At 45.5% G+C, this 17416-nt stretch overlaps 1 protein-coding gene and 1 non-coding gene across 2 annotated transcripts in view; both read right to left on the bottom strand.

Annotated features, from left to right (window-relative positions):
* Positions 1–17416, bottom strand: part of MTOR (mechanistic target of rapamycin kinase) — a 113608-nt gene that overhangs the window by 88242 nt on the left and 7950 nt on the right. Inside the window, exons 7-19 of the mRNA XM_023532658.1 lie at positions 14317–14592; positions 14125–14233; positions 11251–11437; positions 10144–10272; positions 9177–9421; positions 7922–8137; positions 7382–7587; positions 4815–4937; positions 3834–3923; positions 3621–3713; positions 2817–2951; positions 2478–2607; positions 955–1205 (exon numbers count right to left, since the gene is read on the bottom strand). Coding sequence (XP_023388426.1) covers positions 955–1205; positions 2478–2607; positions 2817–2951; positions 3621–3713; positions 3834–3923; positions 4815–4937; positions 7382–7587; positions 7922–8137; positions 9177–9421; positions 10144–10272; positions 11251–11437; positions 14125–14233; positions 14317–14592 — 2190 coding nt within the window. The remainder of the gene's footprint in view (positions 1–954; positions 1206–2477; positions 2608–2816; positions 2952–3620; positions 3714–3833; positions 3924–4814; positions 4938–7381; positions 7588–7921; positions 8138–9176; positions 9422–10143; positions 10273–11250; positions 11438–14124; positions 14234–14316; positions 14593–17416) is intronic.
* LOC111742140 lies at positions 4352–4470 on the bottom strand. The gene has a single exon (XR_002781195.1). It is a non-coding gene; the product is annotated as a 5S ribosomal RNA (ribosomal RNA).

Here is a 17416-nt window from a genome sequence, read left to right as displayed (position 1 = left end):
GAAAATATACTTTCAAAAAAGATACTACCTCCTCTAAATGTAGATCAAATTGGACACATAATCGCAGAAGGAAAAATAATTAGTTCAAGTATCTTTTAAACAGTGCTCTATACACCCTCGTGGAATACAGCCTGCGAATAGCAGGAACCGCAAAGCCACCCTGAACTTTACCTAGTAGGTTTGCTGTCTGCAGTGGTCTAGGTATAGTCATCACAGAACAACTTTGCAACTTTGCAAGTGGTTCAGAAAAAGAAAAAAGAGAGAACAAGACAGAGAAAAAGGGAACGAAAGGGAAACATTCCTCACAGAAAAGTGACAGCTATTAAAAGTAGAAAGGATGAGAGAACTAAAAAGTCATTATTTCACAACCAGTGTGATCACTGATTCAGGCCAGGATCGTCAATGAGTGCTAAAATCACTGAGTAAAAGGTAGCTGGGGATACGACAGTCACGCAGTCTCACCCCACACACTACTTCACGACTAAGGAAAAATGGGAAGATCTGACAGACACCAACTTAACCACGTGCTCATCCTTAGGACCAACAATAATGGGACAAGCTGACATCATGAGATCCAGTCAGAAGCATGCAACTTCAACTCTGGAGTAGTCTCGCTAAAAATATTTGACTTGAATCTAATCATGAAGCAGCAGCCAGAAATCCACACTGTGGGCCATCCTACCAGACAACTGGATGAACTCTAGATTGCTGAGAATAACAATGCCGTCTCTCCCTGCAGGCATTCATCCTTTAGCCATGTTGAGGAGAAAAACCGAGAAATTGGGCCGGCTGATTAAAGCTGTCCACTTAAGTGTTAAAAGTTAGGGAGGAGGAGAGGCATCGGGTTCAACTGCCAGCAGAGTGCATTATTAGGAAGCTGAGGTGCACATGGACCTTCCGTGAAGGTGTGGCTTGGAGCAGGGAGGAGCAAGGGTTGAGGTTTTAGCTACTTACTTCCCGGATGGCCCCGTCACAGACACGAATGACGTTCAGGAATGTGGGCATGACCTGGGGCAGGAACTGCACACACTTGAGGCCCAGGGACTTGAAGATGAAGGTGATGGCCTGGACAACCATGGTGTGGTGGTGAGAGAGGGACTGGTCTCGGAAGATGCGCATCAGGGCCACCATGGACACGGCTGGGTAAAACTCATCCAGAGGTAGGTTCCCCATGTTGACCAGCATTTCGCTGGTGCTGTAGTCAGCTAGGGCAGAATGACAAACCGAAACATTTCTTGACCATCATCAGCATTCACATCTTTCTTCCTGCTACGTCCTAACACCATTGGGAATAAAGGATATATTAGGAACCAATAAATAGGCTCTCAGCATCAAGGACTAAAGAGTTTTTGGCTTTTCTATTACTTAAACCACTCAAATAGTACATGATGGGTTTTCTCTAAATTGCTGTTTAACTCAGCTTCTTACCATTACAGTTCAGAACTTCGTAGCTGCACTGATGTATAAAATAATCACTCTCCCAGATGAAAGTAAAGAGAATTAAATTAGGCAAACATCTGTTCAGCAGCTGCTTGGTCCCCCTAGGCAATTGAGACAAGCGAGTGGCAAATGCCACCTGAACAAGGATCTCAAGGACTCGGGCGGGTGGCTGGCTGGTTAGCAGTGCAACGAGGAGGGGAGACGGGGAGACGGGGAGACTGGGAGACTGGGAGACGGGGAGACTGGGAGACTGGGAGACTGGTGCTGCTGAGTGAGGAGACCGGAGGGGCATGGCTCAGGCTCTGCTTGACAGGACAACGTCACTTCTCTAATATATAGAAGAACACGCTGGAAGCAATACGATCCCATCCATAGAATTTAGGAACAAATTATCTTATTTTGGGAAAATAACGTTTTGTTGGAATAGCTGAGAGAGCCACTGTCAAACTTTCACACTTTCAAAAATAAGCCTTCTCTGACGGACAATGGGTTAAGTCTAGAAAATTCTCCTGCATCCCCACACCCTACCCAATCTCTCAGGTAGTATGTCCAAAGGCAGAGGGGCTCTAGGGTCAGAGCACTGATGATGGACAAAGAGCCCTGGATTCTGACTGTTAAACTGGTTTTTCTGTGCCGAGCCTTGCCTCAGACTCCCCTATCAATTAAAACAGGGAGAACAAATTCTACCTTCTTCCTCCTTGGGCGCCATGGAAATAGAAAACAACAGAGAAGCACTAATGAAGAATGAGATGTGGTGATATGTCACATCTCTCTCATCAGCCCTAAAGAGTGAGTACAGATGCAGCCTATTGACTCTTGATGAAGAACCCAGACGGACATGAGGCCTCTGGGCACACTGGGAAGCAGCATCCTGCTGTGATTTCAAGAAGAAACTACTGACTTTTCATTCAAAGTTGTGAAGCGAGTCAATATGCTATAATTTCAGTTATCCAGCCCAAGACTCTTTCTAAGCATGGCCGGTGCGGGCTCTGGGAGGCAGACACTTGGCAAGTCACTCATGGTTTTCCCCAACTTACAGGAATCCTGGCTTGACTTGGACTCTGACAGGCTGACAGCAGAAGCGTCCCGGGACTGGTCAATCATGCCGATGTTCACTTTGTGCTTATAGGGATCCAAGGCCCCCAAAAGCCCTAACACACGGATTGCCTGGGTAGGAAAAGGGAGGGAAAAAGAAAATTCACCACCATATCTCATGTTTCATGATAACTGATTCATACCCAAACAACTGGCTACATGAACAAAGTGGAGAGGGACAGGAAGTCAGAACATGTTAATGCCACAAACTTCTGTCTCTCTGTCTCTCTCTCCATTCTCCCAGCAAAGTCTTTAAAGACCAAGTGTGCCACGTCCCCTACCTCTCTCCGTGTACCCTGGTTCTGCTCAGTCTTCAGGAAATTCAGCAGTACCTCTAGCAAAGTGGGGTACTTCCTGTAGGGCTCTACCACATAGCCAGTGCTGGCTACCAACTGTCCCAGGGTCCACAGAGCCACCTGGACAGACAAAAGATCACATGGGTAGTTGAGCCAGTTTGAACTCTTTGTTAAATGGTTGAAATAAAGGGTTAGAAGCTATTATAAGAAAAAAATTTCCAATAAAGATGCTAACCATGATCAGAAATCCTGAGAGCTGGGGCATAAAAATAAGGCCACAAAACCAATACAACAATCACTAGCTCAAAGGTAAAGAGTCCTGCCTTTCTCAAAGGAAATACATTGTCCTTCCACAGTGAATGGTTAGTCCAACTTAAAAGGAAATTAAAACTGTTCTTAATTTCAGTCTAGTCACCCAATGACCTCAATGACCAAGGCGAAGCCAGGGCTAGGGGAGAGTGAGCTGAAGCTCTGTTGGCCTCCACAGCTGGAGATCAAGGCTTTCTTTCTTGAACCTTTAGGGGCTGGGTCTCTGACAGATGATCTGTGTTTTCTTTTGTCTACAAGAAATGGCACTGGTCAGCCCTGCTACTTACTCAAAGTGACTCTGGGTCAGGATAACAGCCAATTTTGGTTCCAAATCTTTCTTCTTTTTTACTCGTTCAATGAATATTTCTGAGTACCTCCTGTGTGCCAGGGACTGGCTGGGGACACTGAGGTGACTAAGAGAGACAAGGTCGCCAGCCTCATGGAGCCCGTCCTGCTCTGTCAGGAAGCAGAGGCACTCACCTGCCTTTTGGCCAACAGAGAGGAGTCCTGGAGCATGTCCATGATGATGATAAAAAGCTCGTCAACCCATTTCCTCATTTCCAGGCCACTGACCTACAAAATGAAAAAGGGAGAGGTAGGTAAGATTAGGAATTATAGCATCAAGTATTTTGACTTCTTCAGAGATTAAACAGTAGTCTCTCCATCCTACGGTAAAAGCAGCTGTCCCCTTACCTGAGCTAACTCTCCTATTGTAGCCAAGACATTATTGATCACACCTGGGTTTGGATCAGGGTCTGGATCTTTCAGTTTCAAAATTAAAGCCTATGGGAAGAAGGTATGAGAAAATGAATGCAGGTTAGAGTCTACCAGAAATCCTTCTTTTACATAAGTAAAATTCACCCAAGAGACCATCTCAGTCGCAGAAAAATTATTTCCAGACTTTATAAATCCAGGATTTCTCTCGAATGTGGATTCTCAAACTTTTCTCCATACTGCACACAAGTCTGACATATAAGAGGACTGGGATGTGCTATGATTTAAAAACATTTCTAACGCCTCCTCTAAACTATATCTGTGTGATCATTTACCCGGATTCATGCAAGTTATGAAAGACTTCATATGACTCTAAAATATTCATATTTGAAGGTTTCGATTTTATTATTTATTTTTTTAGGCAAGGCGACTCTTGGTTGACCTCACATATTGCAAGGACCTTGTCAGCTTACAATCCCTTATTTTTTTATTTTTTACGCCTACAGCACTTGGTCTTCCTAGGTGGTCTCCCATCCAAGTACTAACCAGGCCCGACCCTGCTTAGCTTCTGAGATCAGATGGGATCGGGCTTGTTCAGGGTGGCATGGCTGTAGACGAAGGTTCAGATTTTAAAGCTCATTCTTTTCCTTGATTTGGGTGGAGCTATTTTGTGCCGTTATCTACCTACTTCTCCTTACCAAGCACATTTGATGATGTGCTTGAAGCATCATATTTTATCTCTTATAGGAAGAGCCCTTTGCTGCAACTGGTGAGATTTTTAATATTCTTTAATTCAGTGTGCTTGATGTGGCCCTTGTCCCTGAGCCTAGGACAAAAAAAAAAATAACGTACTTTCCTCAGTACAGAAATGAGCACCAAACCACTCCCATTGCCTCAAACAAGCTGGCATAAGACAACCCGAAGAAATCGCCAGCATCTCAGTCTTACTCTGTGAGTTACCTTCAGAATGGGCTCCATGTAGGGGCGGATGAGTCGGGGGGCATTGGAGACCAGGTGCCCCAGCATGCGGGCACTCTGCTCTTTGATTCTTCCAATACCGCTGTGCTCCAGCTCTGTCAAAATCTACAGGGAAGAAAGGCTCAGTATGGCAGAGGAAATTCTAGAGAGACACTGGGTGTCAAAGGGAGAATGTGACCAGGAACCAGGGGAAGGACCCAGAACTCCACTGTGGATCAAGTAGCTGCCATATCCTCTATAAGCAAAGGACATCTTTGCAGCTCACAGAATAGTATTGGCTACAGCAGTGACTGGAAGAAGAACTATTTGATACCAGCCCATCTTCTACTGTTACAGCACCATGAGGTGCCACTGTCCTCTCCCAGCACAGCTTTTAACAGTGTAGCACGAAGACGACTGAGAAAGCCAACGGGGACGGCTGCGAGCAGAGTTTTGCAGAAATGAGGAAAGAGGGGCTCTCTGCAAGAAAAACCTTTGTCCAGACAGCAAATCACAAGGACTGCCCGTATATAATGACCAAGGAATCACGGAACAGTCAGACAGCTATGATGATGAAAGAAACAGATACTTGGAAGGGGTTGCAGGCACATCTAGATAAACCCAAATAGTTAGGGAAAATATCAATAGACTCCCCCTGGACCTTAATAAACGGAGATAACATGCTTGTTCTGACATCCTTCCAACACCAGCAAATCACGTTACTCCTGGTGACACAAGACATAATTTAGACACACTTCTAAAGAGCTGGAGTTGTCAGAGGAAATCTCTGAACAGTGAGAAAAATGAGAAAACAAAGCTCATGTCAACTCAGCTACTCAGAGGGGGAGTCTACAATTTAATATTATATTTTTTCTTAAATTAGTGACTTAAGAATCCTGATTTTCTGTAACCCCTCAGCAAGCTGTCCTTCCCATCACAGCAGACAGCAGCAAGAGGGGATGGAGTGGGTTACTACGAACAGACCCATAACAGCAAGAAGAGATGGCCGACTGGGAGGAAATGGGTACCAGTGAGAAGAGTATGACTCTCTGGGGCAGCACAGGGCCAAAGTACCCCAAATTCACTTCCAGAGCCAGAGAGCATCGCTGCGCCCTAGTAACGATACCCGATGATCAAGACACCAAGAACAGGCCAAAGCACTTTTAGGTAATGTCCCTTATCAAGACATGAACATGTGCAAAATCTGTATCAAAGTTTAAAAACAAGAGAATTTAAAATTTTGTCGTTTCAAAGGCTAAGTTTAGTGGGTGGTATGTCCACTCAGGGGAGCTTCACATTCTTCAATACCAGAAAAACACAACGACTAGAGAGCTTACTGGAAGCTTCTAGACGAGAGGACACAGGCCATGCTGGCTCGTTCACCGATGACATGCTTCCAGGACCCAGCATGCTTGGAACTTAGGAGGTGCTCGAAACATCTGTTAACTGAATGAACCTCCTGATATTCTAATTAGAAGATATTTCTACATCAAGCTTATTTAGCATGATTTGAGCTGGCAGGCTCAGCAATGATTTCTTGTCCTTCTCCAAACCTTAGGTATATTTTAAAAAGACTTAAAATGATAGGCACTCCTAACACAGGCCAGTAGTTAAAGAAATAAACCATTAGGCTAAAAACAGAAGTGCCACCATAAATATAATCTTCTCATTTGTCGACTGATGATATATATAATTTATGGTCACTTTACTTATGACAGATTGTGAATAAATGATAGTTTCCTAGGGTAAAAGTTATATATGTTAATAATTTTCTATGTTTAAGTTCTATGTTATAAAAAGTGTTTATTTTAAAAGAAACCGGTGGGGGGAGGATTAGGAAGCAGAGGGGGAGGTGGGGACAGGATGAAGTGGGGGAAGAGGAAGTGACTGGGTGAGACACACTGAGATCTAGAAAAGGCAGGTGTAAATAACTTGAGGCAGGAAGGACTGGACCACGCATCGCTCACAAGGAGGCCAGAGAACTTACTTGAGTAGGTGAGGACAGGTTTCAGCAGGAATTGAAAATCCTACTAGATTTACTAGCACTGCCAATGTGAATCTACCTTAGGCTCTAGTCCAAGCAGCTTACCTTGGCTTCTCGCATTATTTAGGAATGAAAGCCAGGGACCACAGACCAAGGGCAATAACTATGAGAAACAACGTTGGAACCATTCTCATACTTGGCCTTTGTGCTTGACCTGGCTGGCATTAGCAAGAAAAGCAGGAGCATGGAAGGGTAGAGAGGTGCTGAGAAGACCGTCTGCAGTAAAGAGGGCCAAGAAATGGAATTGCTGGTGACTTGCCAGGAAAAAGAAAGAGCTGCCTGAGAGGTTAGCTTGAGACTGAGAGGCACCCTGGAGTCATACTGACAACAGGCTTATGAAGTGATAAACACTAGAATTGTAATTACAAAGCTGGGAAAACATGTGGACTCTTGGAGCCGAATGTGGCTTTTACCGGGTATCTCAATCTTTCTTCCCCTTCCTTGTCTTTAACTCTCTTTCCCCAAATAGCTGTCCTGATGAAAGTCCTTTCCCCACTACCTCTAGGTCTGACTGTCACATCATTACCTGGATGAGCATCTTGCGTAGGAAAGGCATGACGAAGGCTGGGTTCATGCTACTGAGCCGACCCACAGTGCAGATGGCCAGCTCCCGGATCTCAAACACCTGGTCATTCAAAGCTACAAACAGGGCCTGCAAATTCTCTGCCTGGGCCAGATGTGCATCGAAGCGCTCATCCAAGGATGCCAAGACACAGTAGCGGATGTCAGGGTCTGCAAGGGGAATGGAGCCTTTGAACATCTCTTCAGAGCACTCATCCCTCCAGTCTTCCCAGGGTTCACTTCCACTGCCCTCAGCCTGGAGAGAGGATTCCTGATACCTTTTCTCATCTAACCTGTCATTCTTTTCTCTAGTCATAGGGGCAAAGATAATAGAATTAAAGACAGATTATCTTACACCGATAGGCTGGAGCATCTAAGCCTAATGCCTTGGCAGAGAGAGCTGAATGTCAGCTGGTTGAGGCTGAAGGTCTCTAGAGAGGCCACGTAACGAAAGGGCCCTAAACCAGTACACTTTCCTAGACTGCTTCTGTCTTACAAACTTTACCGGGATCTGTTATCCCAACCACGAGCAGTTTGCTGAGCACATCTGCCACCACTTGCACTGCAGTCTGGCTAACCACATGCGCGTGGCCACTGATGAGGTGAACGGAGGGCGTGAGCAGGCGAGAGCAGGTACGGGCGGCTTCCATGCGGATCTCCTTGTGTTCACTGTTCAGGAAGTGATCCGCACAGTGACGGACGAACTGGGTCAGAGAGTGTCCTGGACACAAAGGCAGAGAGAAAACAGAATACAACACTGCTGCTTCTGACGGCAGGTCTGCAAACTGCTAGCTGTATTTTTCATTTTATGGCTACTCATTCAATTTTCAACAAGGTATTGATCAGCAAGGTACCGACCCAGAACTCTTCTTAACAAATGAGCTTCCGGTCATTAGAAAGGCGGAAGGGAGGTGGGGAGACAGAGAAAAAGCATTCCCTCCATCCTAATCCTTCCTTTATTCTCTTCAAATAATAATCATTTGGTTTTATTCTGACTCAATCTTTTATATTCCCAGAAAGTAAAACGATTCGTGATCAAATTTAATTTGTTTCGTTTAGTTCCCAGATTTAAATACCAAAAAGAGAGTCTGAAGGAGGCTAGGTTTAAATATAGCTACTTTCTATTCATTACAAATAAATTATCTGGAGTGTTAATCAGCGTAAGTGAAGGAACTGTCACAGGGAAACCACAGACGGCTGTACGTATTCAGGCCGCATGTTGAGGCTTTTGTACTTGCTTGTTTCCCTATAGTCTTAATAACACTTAAACGATCTTAAATTTCAAAAGTATCCACTTTTCTCTCCTGAAATAATCTCTCTCTAGGGCATTAATGGAGGTTTATCTGCAACTTGGAACTCCAAACTGAACTACATAGTACAGCACTCTGGGAAATCACACCGCCATAGGAACACGAATGCCCCAAGGCTCATGCTTATGTATTTTAAAGCATTAAATACCATACTGGCTACATGGAGGTGGGGAGTGGGATCCATCTGTGACTTTTCCATCTCTGAAGCATTAGTTTCTTGGACCAATGCATACTTTTCCTGAATACCATCTGCCCCCAAACTCGGTACTGGACAAAGAAACAAGCAGTAGGAATTAACAATATAAGGAAAGAATCTAGGAAGCATGAGCTGCTACAGAGTCAGCTACTCTGTATCCAGGACCCCTAGCAAGATCCAGAAATTCTAGGCACCCTCATTCCTTTCTTGAGGTTCCCAGCATCACTCACTATCTTCCCACTGCAATTTCCTACCTTCAAATTCAAAGCTGCCAAGAGTTCGGAGGGCAAGGGTAATGCTGCCCACATCGCTGGCTTCAGGGAGAGTTGTGAGGCCAGGGGAAGCCAGCTGGTGGGCCAGGCCCTTGGGCATGCCTGGGTGCCGAAGGGGTTTGTGCATAAGGACAAGGGACAGCATCTTCAGTAGCCCATCCTGGATGTCCTTCTTCAGCTGCGGAATCTGACGGCTCAGGTCGTAGAGCACAGCTGTGAGGGCGGGGCTGAGGGGGAGGAAACCAGTCACATACGGGGCTAGATATGACATTCGGTCTGTACTTGAGAAAAAAGTCCCACTTGTCCAGCAAGGGGATTGGGTCCCATCGCTGCTTGATTTTTAAAGTAGAAAGAATATTATAAAATAGAATAAATATCCCCAACTCTTGGCCTGCTCACAGATTTCGAAACAACTTATAAGTTTCTGGTTTTTGCCATGGGAGAACTTGCTTAATATAATTCGGCCACTGCAGAAGACCAAGTCTCAATAAATAATCTGGGAAGCAGACTGAGAGCATTGTCCTTATTTTATAGATGAAGAAAACCAAAGTATAGGAAGCTTAAGCAATTTGCCTAGTAATCATATAAACGACAGCTGTAAACATTAATTGGGCACTTCTGATATGCAAGGCACTATGCTAAGAGTAGCTATTTCATGAATTCTTTCATTTAATCCCTAAGGCAACCCTAGATAATAGGAACTGCCATTGTACCCACTTTTCAGGTGAGAAAACTGAGGCTCAGAGAGGTAAAGTAACTTACGCAAGATCACATAGCTAGCTATGATGGAACTAGGGTTAGAAACAGCCCCTGTGTTTAGTGTGCGCTATCCTGCCTATCCAATTTAATGTGCAAACAACCATGCCTTGCTCTTTCAACACAGCCCCAGTATTGTGGCTCAAGCCTCACACCACCCGCAATGGAGAAAGCTCAGGTTTCTGGCACCCACCTCAGTCCCACGGCCAGCATAGGCTCTAGCAGCTCCTTGATGTCCTGCTGGATGCCTGGCCCCATTGCTCGCGCCAGCATGCTGATGCAGGTGAATACTGTGGCATCCACCTGCATTGCCTTCTGTCTCCTGCAGAGAACCAAAGAGTGGCTAGTTTAGTCATAAAAGCCTTCTGTATTGCCCCACCTCAAAACCGCCTTGGGGCAAGGAGGACCGGGTACCCAGGCAGGGTCATACATGTGGGTGTGCAGGTTCTCTACTGCCCAATTCTAGGGGGCCCATCAAGCTAGAGTCACGTCAATGTGTATCCAGTGTTTAAAACACCAATCCAGCAGATGGCAGTAAAGTGTCTCAAGGAAGGGGCCCCTTTTCCCAATTCACACAAAAGGCACCAGATGGGCTTATGCAGTGCTGGCCAAGGTACCTATTCAGGAAGCAATTGAATAATGTGTATATGAGGGATTGGGTACAGGGCACCACCATCATATGGAAAGAAATTCTTCTCCCTATGATAAGAATGCTGGGCTTTGGAATGGGTGAGGCTTGTTAATTCACCAGAGCAATCTTTGCTACTAAAACAGGAAAATACAGACGTGATTCTAATTAACACCGACCCCCTGGCTTAGAGAAGACACCCTGACCTCTCCATCTTGCAGGATGCTGAAGGTTTTCCTCATGTTTTATTCATTGGGAAGTTTCAACAGGTGGAATAACGTATCCAACTTCAGTGATAAGGAAAAAGGTGACTGTTAGGTCCCCTAAGTTCCAGTCTAGAAGTCCTCTCTCTAGGTCTTGTATCAAAATAAGACCTTTGAAGCCAGAGCAAAGAGCAAAACTAGGATACTCCCAGTAAATAATAACACGGAAGCAGCACTGGCATCTAACACATTCACGGGGTATTCAACAGACCCAAAATATTTACATCTATCTCATTTCTTTTGAAAAAGGTTGGAGCTCAACTGAAGAAGGGCTGTTCTTTACAGGATTTGCTATGCCCTGGAGGTTAATGAGGCAGAGAATGGGCTTAAGCTCCATGGAAACTGGGATGGAGCATCCTTCCTCTCCAACCAAATGGGGTGGAAGTGAAATCATAACAGAGATGCTTACTTATGAGCAAAGTCCTTAGGGGGCAGGGCTGCTCGGATGATGTCCAGCACACGAGGTAAATAGACCTTAAATTCAGACCTCACAGCCACAGAAAGTAGCCCCAGAGCTTGGAAGGCTGCTGTACGTTCCTTCTCCTTCTTGACACAGCTCAGGACATGGTTCATGGTATCCTGGAGGTACTGGGTATCTGAGCACAGAAAAGACAGAGTGTATGGCCCAAGGTCAGGGCTGGTCTATCTACCAAAGGTCAGAGTTCCTACAAAACAATTTAAGAATAAATTAAGAAAGCCTGTTGGAAAATGTTAAGAATTTAGAGGATGTACTAATTGAAGTTTTATGCTTGATAATCACTCCTCATATACATTTTTTGGAAATATTAAAAATATAAGATTTTTTTTTTCTGTTTAACTAAAAAAAACTTAAAGGGTCTCCAAAACCATATCACATAATTATCCCCATAAGTGTTATAATTTGAGGGAAAGATTACATGCTCCCGTTTTAAGAAATATATGTTAAATCTTGTTTAAAAACAAAGAGAGGATCACCTAAATTACTTTATATTATATTGAAATTTAAAGTAATATTGAATACTGTTTGTAATAAACAGGCCATTCCATTCAAGTTAGGCTTGGAAATCACTATTACCTAGAGATTTCTGTTATAGTTATATTTAACAGAACAAGATTTAGTCTGTAATTTGGAAAGCCACATGTGTATTTTCATTAAGTTTACATAAGCCAATGTGCACGAGTAGGCAATTCTTGGCAATTTAAGCTAAAGTGTTATTACTCCTCTGAAGGCTGAAATTTCTTGATTCTTGCTTCTTCTTATATCTCTTCTCTTTCCTCTTGCTGGCCCCAAGTCTATGCACCAGAAGCACATAATGGCAGAGAAAGAAAGACCACACACCCACTAGAAAGTTAGGGGTGTTCAGGGCTACCGAACCATGGTTTGGGAGACAGTAAACTAGACTCAATAGCACGGATACATCACTGCATTCATTCTAGTGAGAAATGTCTTCTCTCACAGCTCTTGTGGTCAAATGACAATGAGGCATGCTGGGGCTTGAACACAGTCAGAAGACCAGGGTGAAACAATCCTAAAATCAGAGTGTGCTGATGAGGAAAACTAGGCCTTTGCATTTCAGCAGGAAGTGAGCTTAAGTCAAGAGGACAATTTCCTTTTCTGGATTTAGCATCCTAAGAGAATAGGAATCTGACACTGTTAGAAATTCAAGCCCCATCGTAGGGTATTTCTGATATTCTTGAAACATATGTCATCAGGAAATTTGAGGACTGACTTCTGAACTGCGTGCTTTAAACAAATGGCACTTTCCTGTTGAGGCACATATATATGGAAGCTGTCCAGGCTGAATGTCAATGGCATATTTTTGTACATTATTTGATAAAACAACAAAAACCTACATCAAAAGAATAAAGCAAGGGGCCCTCCGAGCCTTTGTATCCTGCTGCTAGGCAGCCTTTTGAACTTACTAGGGTAACTGCTTCCCCAACGTGCCAGACTTTGATCAAATTTCGCCAAGTTATTACTTTTTTTTTGAACCACAGACTTTCAACCCAAGATCATTTAAAGCTCTACTGAACAGGAGTATGTTTGGTCATTAAAAAAGAGAAAAGCTGCTGGGTACCAGGTGGGAAGAATGGAATGCTGAAAAACTATGGGTGATTTTCATTATGTCATTTCTCTCTTGTTCAGTAATTTTATGTGGCTAATTGTCTCATGCTTACTCAACACGTTCTATTCTCACACACAGCACATTTAACAGCTCGACAGCTACATGTTTCTCCTGCTTCACGGGTGGCGTGAAATGAGTCTGTGCTAGGGAATGGCATCTGCTGAGGGTCAGGCTGGCCTTCCACTTACGCTCCTGGCTCTTATTTGGTCCTGAATGCTTATTAATCACAGGCGATGCAACACGCACCGCAGCGAAGAACAAAGAGATGTCGGGGACGGGGGCCTCTACACTCGGCGACTATGGACAAGAAACAAGGACAATAAATGTGAACAAGTGACTAGAGTATTACTGTAATCTTCACCTTTACCTTATTTCTGAAATGGATTTGAAGTAGCGAGAGGCACTGATGATGTAATAGTGGTTTCCCTTTCCTGGGACTGACTCTGTCCCAGGTACTGAGAGTAGGTGCTTGGCATTAATACAATTCACCTTGTGATGCAGGGATTGTCATTCTAATTTTACAAGTCGGGGAGGGTCAAATAACCTGTTCAGAACATCAGCTACGGACAGAGGCAGGATTTGTTCAACCCAAGTCTGACGCTCAAGACTTTCCACAGCTGGGGCTCAGATGGAAGTGAAAAGGGATGCCTCTGGCTGGAGTAACCGAGGAAGGCCTCAGAGAGAAGCCAGTATCTGAACTGGGCCACCTACGGGGGCCAGGAATTCCCATTGCCCAGTGAGAACGGGGCAGGAACATGGGAACCCACAGTCTGTCAGCCATGAAACCTGCCTCTGAAACATCCAGCCCTTCTTTCCTATAAGCGGTAAGATATTTCGGTGACCTCGGGGGAAAAGTAGGACAGCCACCAAATCCTCCCTGGCCCGCAGAGAGCCCCTGCAGAATCTAAAATGAAGATGCCCTTCCTTTGGTCTCTTTTCAGTCCACTCATGAACTTTTTAGTTCATTCTTACACGAGTACTCGCTTGGCTGTAGGACTGCCTGAGACATCCGTGGAAAACCTGAACTGGATACCACAGAAACTGGGCGTGAGGCAAAGAAACCAGAGACTAGCCCCTGGTTGGTGTTGCTTCAAATGAGATGCAGACGTGGCTTTTTGCAACCACTTCCGTTTAATTACTCTTAACTGGGTAATGACGTCGTCCATGAACATCCTCACCTGTGAAGGCGGAAGGTCGAAATGCAGCCAAGCGGGGTAACAAATTAAGGATTGTCATTTGGATCAGCGAGTTCTTGCTATTCCTGCATTTCAGCACCCACTGGCACACCTGAGAGAGGAAGGATATGGGGTTGGCGAAGACAAAGGAGGTGTGAAGCTTGGGAGAGAGGGAGCGGGCCTCCTGGAACCTACCTGATCAAATTTCTCCTCCATCAAGTCTCTGCAACACCGACTCTCCACTAGGGTGGACTTAGCTGGGCTGGGGGAAGCCCCAAATGCCATCAGGCCTTGGTGAGAGCTGTACCCCAGCAGTCCCACCAAGGCATTCGACTGCTGGGGCTGTACGGCCTGGAAACTGGTGAAGGGGGTGATGTGACGAGGTTTCGTTCCGAAGCCCATGAGATCTTTGCAGTACTTGTCATGTACCAACTGCTGCTGTGTGATTTCCTCCATTTCTTCCCTCAGGCGCTACATACATGGGGGGAAAAATCCACCTTTACTTACAAGCAGCACTTGCCCAGGCACCGGGGAGTCTATAGAGCAACGCACTTGCCTGACCCTGAAACGCAACTATTTCCAACGTGGAGGAGGGTGGTCTCTAGGCATCTTTGGGATTATGTTTCCCCAGAACCTTGCTGGTGGCCTGATTTTATTCGAGCTTTAGCAGAAGAGCACCACCTACCGTATGATAAAGCAGCAGCAGGGGGCTGGCTGCCAAGACCTTGCCGCCCGCCCTGCCAAGTTGGTTTGGGAAAGCTGACTTGCAAACTGCTGTGCCTGCGGACCTAAGATCATAGCAGTGGAGCCTCTTGCAGAGGTGTGGGGCAGCCCCAGGCCAGCATCCTGTCAACAACAGTCTGCTCTCCTTCTCTTTGCCAGAAACTCTAGTAGAAACGACTTAGGCAAACAACTTTCTCAGAATCCTAGCAATTCCACAGGAGGTGTGCAATAAGCCGACTAGTGCAGAGCCCACATTTACTCCCTATTCAAAGGGCTGCTTAACAATTCACCCTCCAACACTGTGAAATGGGAAGGATATAAAACAATTTTCTAAACTTCTAAACGTTTCTTGACAGATACTTTTATTTTTCGAAAAATCTTGTCTATTATTCTTGTCAAAGTCACCAACTGACTCTTATACTGCTAAATCTGACGGTCAGTTCTCAGCCGTCATCTTATTTCACTTATCTGCAGCATTTGATCCAACTTAGTAGTCCCTCCTCCTTGAAACTCTTTCTTCATTTGGCTTCTCGGACTCCGAGCTTCCCTGCTGCCCCCTTCCCTTCTCGGTCTCCCTCCATCGCTCGTCTCCTGCCCCAGGTTCTCAGGCCCTAGCTCCTCTCCAACCACAGTAGCTGTTCTCCACCCTGAGGTTCTCCTCCGGTCTGATGACTTAAACAGCATTCACCTGCTGTCAACTCCCAAATGCGTATCTCTCACTCATACCTCTCCCGAGAACTACTCAATATCTCTGCTCGACTCCCAACAGGCATGTTTAAAAGCAAACTCCCGCCCTTCTAGCCTGTAGCAGGTCTAAACCTGCTCCTCCTTTCTCGATCTTTCCATCTTAATAAGTGGCAACTCCATCTCTCCAGTTGCTCAGGCCAAAAACCTCGACTCATCTTTCTCCCCCATCGACTTCCAAATAGCAAAATCAGAATCCAGCCGCTTCTTGCACCTTCACAGGTCTCACTGTAGTCCAAGCCGCAAACCTTCCCTGCTGATCCCTGCTGCAGATCCCACCTAACTAGACTCCTGGCTTCAGCCCTTACCCCCCTGATAATCTATTTTCAACACAGTGGCCACGGCAACCCTTTTGAAACACGAGTTAAATATCACTCCACTGCTTAAAACACACCAGTCGCCTCGCACTTTGCAGACAAAGTCTATACAGTGGCTTCTGAGACCCTACATGATGTGTCCTGTCCCGGCCCCAGGTATCCCTCCGACCCCATCTCCCATCACCTTCTCCCTCCCACTACGCCGGGCCACAACAATCTGGCTGCTCCCCAAATAAAGCAACGTGCTCCTGCCTGGGGGCCCCTGAGCTTGCAGAACCAGCTGTCTGGAACGCTCTCCCCCAGGTACTTGTATAGCTTTTTTCCTATCTCTTCATGACTGTGCTCAAACGTCACCATGTTTGAAAATGCAATCCTCAGTCCATGCTGACATCCCCTATTCCCTTTCCCTGCTCCACTTTTCTCCATAGCATTCATTACTGTGTGATCCACTTTAGGTTTTTACATATTTGTGTATTATCTGTCTCCCCCGGCTAGAATGTCATGTTTTATTCATGCTGCCTTACTCTAGCTCTTAAGACATAATGTAGCTGGCCTACAGTATTATGAAATTACCATGCATCTGGATAATTCTTGATAATTTACAAAGTAATATAACCATGCATTTCATTCAAGTCTATGAGTTGGGTGATGTTGTCCTGTCTCACTGGGAGGAAACGAAGATTCCAGGGCTGTCTGGGCCATTATACTTGGGTGGGAATCTCTGAGTGCTATCATTTATGGGATTCCCACTGTGCATCAGGTGTTGCGCTGGCACTGCACATGTATTTAGAAACCTCACAGGAGCTCAGCGAGGTAAGGAGTCCCTGTGAAAGTGAGGGAAACGAGGCTAAAGGAGGTAAAGTCATTTGTCCAAGTCACATTGTATAGAGATGGGACTCCAAGCCGGATCTTTCTAGCTCTACACATATGGCAGCATGTGCTGCCCCACATCTAGGGCATGGCCATTACCAAACAATTATTGGGTCTATTAAAGCAGGAAGCCCTGGGGTAAAATTTCATACCAATCAGCTCCCCATAGGGAGATTCACAGATGGAGCTCTACCTCCCGAACCCATCCTGAACCCAGCTATTGCCCAGTGTCTACACTGCCAGTGCTAGTCGAAGCCACCACCATGGCTCGCCCACACTCCTGGAATAGCCTCCTGTGGCAGCCATGGGAACGTGACCTCCGACCACAAGGACCCCAGTGACTACTCTGAAATCTATCGCCATATCTCTGCCAAGGCCATACCTTCCACAGGTGGCTCCTAGCCAGCAACAGAGCACAGCAGGAATGCTAAGGTGGGCCTCCTCCGACGGCCTACTTTGGCCTGAGGAGCCCGTGCCAGCTTTGCACAGTAGACCAGGATGCTTCGTCCTGCTCTGCTTCCACTCATGTTCCCTCAGGGTTAGATATGTATTGAGATCTGACAGTTCCCCAGCTCCTTCCACATTTTCTCTCATAGCCCATTTCCCTAATAAAATCCTTATACTTTTAAATCCATCTTTGC

This window comes from Pteropus vampyrus, unplaced genomic scaffold (assembly GCF_000151845.1).
Source record: "Pteropus vampyrus isolate Shadow unplaced genomic scaffold, Pvam_2.0 Scaffold86, whole genome shotgun sequence".
In the NCBI taxonomy this organism is placed as follows: Eukaryota; Metazoa; Chordata; class Mammalia; order Chiroptera; family Pteropodidae; genus Pteropus; species Pteropus vampyrus.
Note: the sequence above shows the minus strand (reverse complement) of the source record. Positions and strands in the feature narration are given on the sequence as shown.